Below are 9,033 nucleotides of genomic sequence, written 5' to 3'. Positions count from 1 at the left end.
AGAGGATGACGATCTACATATTGCCCACACCGACGAAGATTGGGGTGAGTGCCTTCCAGACAACACGTGGTACACAGAAGAGATAGATCATATGACAAGAAGTGGGCGGTATTTTAAGCCACCGCACTTAGATCAAGCTGAGGCATCTGGGAAAGACAGAGAGGTTAAGAAATAGAAAGAGAAACAACTAGAAGAAGAGATAGTGTTGAAGTAACTTAAGAAAATCCAAGCTGACATCTCAATTTGGGGTCTACTCATGGCCTCCCGGGTGCATCGACAGGTAATGCTGTCAGCAATGGATAAAGCTAAATTATCCATCAGCACCACCCCTAAACAGCTTGTGGAATTGGTTTTCCCAAGTGGTGTCAGGCCAACCTTAACCTTTTCTAACAGAGCTGCCGCTGGAAAGCTCAGCTCACAACAAATCCTTGTACATATCTATTGAGTACAGGGAAAAATAGGTACCGATGGTGTTGATAGACACCGGTTCGGCTATCAATGTATGTCCTTCTCGCATAGCTTATGCAATTGTCCTTAGACTAGCAAACTTTGTGCCCACGGCCCAAGTGATTCGGGCATGTGATAATACGAGCAGGGAGGTTATGAACATGGTGCAAATCAGAGTCCAAGTGGGCCCAACTCAACAAGATGTCGAGTTCCATGTCTTGGATGTGCTAACCACCTTCAATTTACTACTAGGGAGGCCTTGGTTGCATCTTGTGAAAGTTGTCTCCTCTACCCTCCATCAAATGTTGAAGTACTCTCACAAGAAATGAGTGGCTATTATTTTTGGGAATTTATCCATCCATCCGCCACCAGTGTTGGAGATCACTCATTGCGAGGAAGATGTATTCCTCTCAAGGTTTACGTTGGCTGAGGCCTAGGTAGTGCAGACCATTTTGGCTGTAGATGAGAGCTGCAGATGAGGGCATGTATGCCAATGCCCAGTCTACAGGCCAATCTGAGGAACGCTGAATGGATGCTGTCACGCCCATAACTCGCCCCTAAAAGTTTGGGCATGACCACTTCAGAAACGAACATAAAGTCTGACATGTATAACATATGAGGCCTGAACGGAAGCATTTAATACCATAAAATAACGTAAACCAATATCCATTGAGCTACCACTACTATGCCAGGATCACACATATTACATAAGGTAGATGAACATACAGTAAATATACACCTGAACATCAGTAATAGACATACACATATACAGACCTGACCCCATGATTGGGCGTATAACAAAAGCATTAGCGAAGAAGAGGTTATACACCTCTAAATATACAAAACCCAAAAGCTGGGCAAAACCACACAACACACACGAGCTTTATTTAAGTTCCTGGACATACTGAGGTGGATAAAGCAGAGACGAGCATCAGGGTTAGGAGTGACTCCAGGTTGAATACCTACAGAAGCAGACAAAATACAGAGTGAGCTAGGCTCAGTGAATAGTAGTACATCAACAATTTCATGTTCAACTTAAATTATAATACATATCAATGTGTATGTGAACGTAGAAATCATGTGGTTAATCTGATTCTACACAAATTTTCAGAACGGCCTTGTTGGTTCACAAATTCACAAATTAGCCTTTGGCTTTATAGATTCATAACTGAGATTCATAACTTCACAACTTGGCCCTTGGCCTTTTGAATTCATAGTTTCACACGTTGGCCCTCGGCCTCATGGATTCATATTTCACAAAATGGCCCTCGGCCTCATGGATTCATATTTCACAAAATGGCCCTCAGCCTCATGGATTCACATTTCACAAAATGGCCCTCAGCCTCATGGATTCACATTTCACAAAATGGCCCTCGGCCTCATGGATTCACATTTCACAAAATGGCCCTCGGCCTCATAGGTTCATAAATTCACAAGTTGGCCCTCGGCCTCATAAGTTCATAAATTCACAAGTTGGCCCTCGACCTCATAAGTTCATAAATTCCTTCATCATTCTCATATATTAACATACTTAACTTGCGTAAAACATAGTGCTAATTATAACTTTGACATAAAGTAAAGCGTAGTTATAGAATGACACGGTTGTCTTGTGTATTACAGGGTAATAACAATAATTATTTACAGAAAGCACATGTGTCATTACAGTACTATTCATGGTGACAGAACGATTCACATCATAACGTGAGTCACATAATAATGTTAGACCTTTGTATTCATACTATAGGTTTTGGACGACTTCGGGTCCATGTATATCACAACAGAATAATCTCAAACTCATATGGATGTACATAGCTTTTCCAATTGTCTGGTTCTTCGAGAGTGTTCACACTCAATGACTTATTTACTAAATAATCTTAGGTTCATACGGATATCATTGTTCAAGAATGAACATAAGTTCTAAAGTCATACCGGTGTACGCAAATCTTTCAACGTTCACATTGATTCCCAATCATCATAAATGTTCGTGTAAATACTTACAAGGAACAGAGCGTTAGTGGCATTAATCATCAACGGTAAATAAAATGTACATTTCTGTACTACTACTCACAGTGCTGCAACAACGTGCCTGTCCCTCCCGGGTTGTGACCTACACACATACACAACTTATACGTGAGTTCTTTTCTTAATCCATTTCCTGCTTTATTTTACTTCGAATGAATTTACAGGCATCTTAAGGGCACCAAACACAGATTTCAAAGATACTAAATGGTCACTACAGGAAATATGGGTTTAGGTGGCGTTTTTTTAATGGCGTTTTTTAAAGCGTCACTGTTTCTAATATTTAACGGCGTTTTATAAACGTCTTGTTTTTCTTTAATTGAAACGGCGTCGTTTTATGAATAGGAGGCGTTTATTAACGCCTTCAAATGCGTGCTGTCTCACGCGCTTCCTTTTTCAATCTGAGAATCTCGAGTCCCAAATTGAACCGATGCACTCGCAAATAATCTCTCTCTCTCTCTCTCTCTCTCTCTCTCTCTCTGTGCTGTCTAAACCCTGATCATCACAGAGATTCGGTTGCTTATCAATGGAATCCTCAGAAATCGAAGTTCTCTCTCGAAATCGAAGTGATTCATCAGAGCGATTTCGAAGTTCATCTTAGCGATTCAGATCTCGAAATCGAAGTTCATATCTCGAAATTTTAAAATTCTGAGTTCATATCACTTCGATTTCATATTGCGATTTAGATCTGTGTTCATATCACTTCGATTTTGATTTAGATCTGAGTTCATATCACTTCGATTTCGATTCAGATCGTGATTCAGATCTCAGCGATGCAGATCGGTCTCAGTGATTCATATCTCGAAATCGAAATCGAAATTGAAGTTTGATTCAGATCGTGATTCATATTTCTTCTCGCTCAGGTTAGCTTTGGTCAGTCAGAAGCAAAGGTTTGTTAATCAATTCTTTGTTTCCTCTTCATTTTTCACCTTTGATAATTTTTTCCTTTCAACTAAAAAATGTTTTTTCCTTTTACCAATATTTTCCCTTTTCAGACCGTTTTCTTTCAACAGTTTTGCTCTGGTTTGCTGCCAATGCCCTTAGATTTGAAATTATAATTTTTCTGATCAGATAGAGGCTATCATGAATGATTTTATTCAGCTGAAACCTCAATCTAATGTTTACGAGGCTGAAACTATGGTTGAAGGTTAGAAGCTCTATTTGAGGTTTTCTTTCAGGATATTTATATAGGACTCAGGATCTGATGCTGTTTACTTCGTAATTTTTGTGCTTCTTTATGTTCAATCATATATCAGGAACACTGGATGGATTCTCATTTGATTCTGATGATGACGCTGACAAGATGCCTAAAACCGTCACTAATCAGACTGATCAAAATGAGGGCAATGGAGAGCAATCCAACACAAAAACTAAAACAAAAGCTGAAAAAACATCAGTATGCTTCCTAACCTTTCTCAGTTCATTATGTATCTCATTGAATGACAAGATCGTATATTGATTGTGCAACATGTTGTAATAAAGAAATGCTAATTTATGAGATCATGGATGTAGGGGGTCGTGCGAAAAAGGAGTGGTAAAGCTGCATGAGGAAAGCCACCCAAGAAAGTAAGAAAGAAAACCCAAGCTCCGAAGAACAGCAAGACTAAGAAATGAGAGATGCTACTGAATGTGATAAATTGTGGTGTGTGGGCCGACATCAATTCTCATTGGTGAAGGAAGAAGTATGGTAACAACAATTTATATTCCATAATTTGTATTTTTTAAACTTTTAATTTTGACATTTGTCGAATTTGAAAAAGAGCAACAAGAAATTGTTCAGCATGCCCTCTTTTTCTGGAGGGTTGTTAAATTATACATAAATTGCAAATCAGGTTAAAGTCTGGACTTGAGAAACAAATTACACTGTTAAATTGAATGGTGTGGTGCCTAACTATGTAAATTACAATGAAAGTGAATAATGGTGAAAATCTAAACTTCTCTTTTCTCCTCTCTCTTCTCAGAGAATTGTATTTTAGAAGAACAAATTCAAGAAAAGGACTATAAGGATTATTGATATTGATGAAACGGGTAAAAGAACTTTTGAGGAAGAAACCATGTCTGCAATCTCTCCATGACCCTGTTGTTGTTCTTGGTATATTGGTGGACTCTGTTGTTCTTGGTATATTGGTGGAGCTGGTATTGTATCATTTGGTCTATTCGTCCTGCATGAACAAGAAAGTTACATTTTTATGTATTAAGAAAAATAGTTAATTCACTTCTATTTCCTAAACTATTATCAATTTTTCTATTGCTTCCCTTAACTATTAATTTTATCTATTTACTCCTTAAAATTTTATTTTGATGATTGTACAAATTAGTAATTGTTGAAACCTAATTTGATGGTAACAAAAGTCATTCTAAAATTTAAACAATTTAGCCATACAACCAAACTTTAATTTTTCTTTTTCTTTGAATCAACTACTCCCCACAACCAATTTTCTTGTTTTCCTTGTTCTAATAATTGTTCATAACCTCTAAGATTGTAGGTCTATCTAGAAGCTTCCCATTATTTTTATTTCTAGGTTTTTTTTTTTTTTTTGGTTTTTGTTTATCACAATTTTTTTGTTAGCTCCAGCATCTACAGAAAAATTTCTGTACTTGCGCTAACTTGTAGGAATTAAAGTCAATTTATTCCATTGTTAGTTTATTTTATATTGTGAGCATGTGGTTGTGATTTAATCCATTTTCTTTTTTCTTTCTGTCTCTATTCAGCCTTGGGAGGAAAGATTGAAGAGTGCACATGAGCAAGGAACACTTGTCCACCTTTCAAATTTGGATCTAGAATATACTTCAGGAGAAGTGGAGGTAATGTCCATATTATTTGGCACGATCGATATATTGTGCATGACTCCTGTGCCAGTTTTCTTTCGCAACTTTTATTGCACATCTAGATTTCTACAATGGTTCAATCTAGGGTGGGTGAATTTATCATCATTATTATTGTAATCATCTAGTAGGTGTTCTTTTGAAATTATGGAGAATATTCTTTTGGAGAAAAGTACTTTTCGTTTCACATTTTTGGTCCAGACATGGTCAACTTCCACAACTATGTCATCAACAACTCATTTCACAAGGCCTCTAGTGGGATATAATATTGTTATGAACAAGTAGCAACAATAAAGGCATAGAAAGACTTTTTTTTTTTTTAATTCTTTCTCTTGATTCCTTGTTTGGCTAATGTGAATAAGATTCATTTACCATAAGTTAACATCTTGACAGCTCTTGATTCTTTGGCAAATCTGGATATATTTTTCAAATTCTTTCTCTTGATTCCTTGTTTGGCTCTTGATTCATTTACCATAAGTTGGGCTTTGCTTACACCTGCCTTTTCTGTTTTCTCATGGTTAGTTATTTTCTTTTCTGTTTTCAGTCAATTGTTAGAGACAAGAAATACAATAACTCTCCTTATGAATGAATAAACCAATGAAGTACAAAAACCAACAATAATTTTATTTTTATGGCAATAAAAATGGCACATCGTTTTGTGACTCATGATTATTTGAAGTAAAGTCTGCAAGTTGCTTTATAAGGACACGTGCTAAGACTGATTATGGCTTTATGCTTCTTGATTGTCACTATGAATCTCTTAATTTTCTATTGTCAATAGTGTGCAGCTTATAACCTTTAAAACGACTTCATTTGGAATTGTAAATGAAGGGAAACAAATTGGAGTCTATCTAGTCTTATTTTAAATTAAAAATATAAAAAGGTATTCAAATTGATGTGTCAGTATGATCAATGGCGTCTTTTATAATCTGGAATTAAATGCTTAATTTTCAAATTCTTGCTTGGGTTATGGAATTTGAGGTATTCCATCTTTCATAAAGCTGATAACAGGTTAAAACAGCTTCTGCCTCTTAATCCCTTTTGTCTTGCTCACCCCCAATTGCTTTTTTTGAATTTGCTCGAACTTTTCTCTTAAAAACTTTAATTTGAAATAAGAGAGATAAAATCTAAATACTTTAAATACTGCAATTTAAGCAATGGGAGACTAATACCTCTGTGGTTGTTGCAATGGACTCCTCTTCATTTGCTACAATCTTGCTTATCTTCTTCATTCCCCCAAGAAGAGAGCATACCATAGTCATCTATGGCAGCTTCTTTAATAATAGTAGTGTATACTTACGGGTGCGTATGGAACTTTGCATGATAATGCTTCTTTCTAATCTATCCCAAGCATATTTTGGTAATCTGTTGCTCTGACTTCTGCAGGCATTTGAGCACCTTTTAGAACGTGAATTAATCTCTTTTACGGACAACAGAGGGCACAATCAATCTGTTGAATTTCGCCTGGTGAAGCTCCTAATCTCATACCATGAACTATATCAAGGGTTGAAATCATATCGGTCTTGTCCAGTAAGTTTCTAGAATGAAGTGCGCACATGTTAAATGATCATGATCTTTGGATGCACTATAGAAATTAATTGATCGTGAAGGATTCATTGATGGTGTTACTAGCCCCGACCAGGCAGTGGCTCCTGCCTCAATTTTGTCAAATTTGTTTGGGAGACTTCAAGATTAGAGATAGTCTAACCAATGGCTTTTGGTGCTGACCTAAATGCCATCCTAAATGAGGGAGATTCTCTTAACTGCTAACATTTGTAATGTTTTTCATTTCATTCTTTTTGTCTATTTATTTTTTCCTCAACGGTAGTGCTAATATCTTTCCTATTTATACTGCACATTATTATTATTTTATTTTATTTTGATAAGTTATACTGCACATTATTTTAGTACCTAGGTGATGTGAGACTTGGTTTCACAGGTACTAGAGAAGGATGCAAGCTCATGTATACAACTTAGGAATGTGGGATATCAGGGTATTACATTCAACCCCAATAGGAATACACGTCCTCACGTAGTCTATGGTTCCCACCATGCTGCTGCCATTGTCCATAGGAAAACTGTGCTAAGGATGCATAGTATGTTTGAGCATAGCCCATACCAATTTTTCTTGGTATACCTATTTAACTTGTTACTCTGGAGTCTTAGGGGTCACAGAAGTATTTAATCAATAAAAGAGTTCCACTGTTGTTTCCTACATTAAATTTTCTTACATTCCTTGATGAATTGAAGGTTTTCACACATGTTCATCACCTAAACTTGGTAATATTCTAACTTTCCCATTGAACGTGTGTGTCTAAGTGGTGTTATCTTTTCTCTATGTAGGCATGTATAGAATTTTATCTGGCTTGTTGCCTTATTGTTTTAACAAAGTCATGCAGTGTCATTTCATGAAATTCAAACTACATAAGCTGATTAAACTGACTGATCCTATTTAGATTTACTAGCGGTATGCAATTTAAACAAATAAGAATAAAAGAAGATGACAATAAAATTAATATTATAATATATATTTAGTTTAATATGGTGATATTTTTTAGTTTGCTTCATAATTGTCGCATCTACAGGTGGTTGATGCATGGGGAACAGTTGCTATATTGATAAACAATACAGGTTCTTGAATGTTCCACCTCCTCTTCCATCATTAACAGTTTCAAATATAGTCCACTAACTGATCAACAATGGTTTCAGGTATTACTAGAGATGGTTTATTGATGAGAATGAAGACTGCTCAATGGAAGGAGGTCATTGATCTAAATCTCACTGGTGTATACCTATGCACACAGGCGTGTAGATTTTAAGTTCAGTTTTGGCATTCATAGTTTTCCTCTTAGTTGGATCTAAGCAGGTTTTTTACTACTCTTTGTAGGCTACAGCCAAAATTATGATGAAAAAGAAAAAGGTATTCCTGTCTCAGAGGCTCAATTTTATTTATATTAAAACTGTATTTGCCAGACAATTACACTTTTTTTCCCACCTGCAGGGGGTGGGTAGGGATTTTAGTGTCAACCTATTTTTGATGCATTTCCACTTGAAAGTTTGTTTCTCAAATTTGCATCAGAAATAGTTTTTGGAAAAAAAAAAAATTCAATTCTCTCCTCATTTCATGCTCTTTCATAATGCATCACAAGTTGCTCACAATTGAGAAAGAAATTGATATTTTGAGAAACAATTGAGAAAAAATATATATTTTGGTGAATGCTTGGCAGATGACAGCACAAGATGTGTCAACAATGTTGAGATGTGAACAGAGGACCATCATCTTCCTTATAGAACCCGAGAATTTTTGTTTCTTAGTGGATGCTTTCATAGTACTTGGATGTATAATTGGTATGTATAATTAGTTTGAATTTTGTGCCAATTTGTTTTGTAATAATTTTTAACTTACCACTAGGCACTAGTTTAACTTTATTTCATCTTAGAATTGAAATATTTTTGCATATTGAGAAGCATGAATTGATCTAGTATTATGTTTACCTAAATTTAGTCAATATATTGTATATTTTTCATCTTTATAAAAGGTATTTTTTTTAAAGTTAAATCTCACAGAATTAGCACAATTTTTTATTTTTATTTTTATTTTTAAAACAATGAAGCTATAATGGCGTTTTTAAACGTCACTATATAATACCAACGGTTATATTTTTAAAATAGAAAAGATCTATCACGGCGTTTTTAAAACGTCGCTAAATGTAGAGTGACGTCATTGTATCATTATGTAGC

The 9,033-nt window shown here is 35.6% G+C and overlaps 1 protein-coding gene across 2 annotated transcripts; it reads left to right on the top strand.

Moving 5' to 3' along the window:
- The first annotated feature begins 2,987 nt into the window (after window positions 1-2,987).
- Window positions 2,988-6,757, top strand: LOC145788746 (DNA-binding protein BIN4-like). 2 transcript variants are annotated; one of them, XR_014334549.1, is made up of 5 exons: window positions 2,988-3,356; window positions 3,462-3,613; window positions 3,723-3,862; window positions 3,979-4,148; window positions 6,679-6,757. XR_014334549.1 is itself a non-coding variant. In XM_082877035.1 (4 exons), exons 2-4 carry the CDS (start codon window positions 3,550-3,552, stop codon window positions 4,012-4,014), a joined length of 240 nt encoding a protein of 79 aa, XP_082733161.1. In that variant the 5' UTR covers window positions 2,988-3,356; window positions 3,462-3,549; the 3' UTR covers window positions 4,015-4,324. The 2 variants fall into 2 exon arrangements, 1 of the variants encoding a protein (XP_082733161.1); XM_082877035.1 differs by lacking the exon at window positions 6,679-6,757 and having other exon boundaries at window positions 3,979-4,324.
- Window positions 6,758-9,033: the final 2,276 nt, after the last annotated feature.

Source organism: Camellia sinensis, chromosome 7 (genome assembly GCF_055761805.1).
Source record: "Camellia sinensis isolate YWXY chromosome 7, ASM5576180v1, whole genome shotgun sequence".
Taxonomy (NCBI): domain Eukaryota; kingdom Viridiplantae; phylum Streptophyta; class Magnoliopsida; order Ericales; family Theaceae; genus Camellia; species Camellia sinensis.
The sequence above is the reverse complement of the archived record's forward strand: the minus strand, read 5'-3'. Positions and strand labels throughout refer to the sequence as shown.

What these genes read in the sequence shown, in the direction of transcription:
- LOC145788746 (XM_082877035.1), top strand. Translation starts at nt 3,550, where the DNA reads ATGAATGATTTTATTCAGCTGAAACCTCAATCTAATGTTTACGAGGCT. An exon ending in GGCTGAAACTATGGTTGAAG is followed by an intron (nt 3,614 to 3,722) that starts GTTAGAAGCTCT and finishes ATCATATATCAG; the next exon opens with GAACACTGGATGGATTCTCA. An exon ending in CAAAAGCTGAAAAAACATCA is followed by an intron (nt 3,863 to 3,978) that starts GTATGCTTCCTA and finishes TCATGGATGTAG; the next exon opens with GGGGTCGTGCGAAAAAGGAG.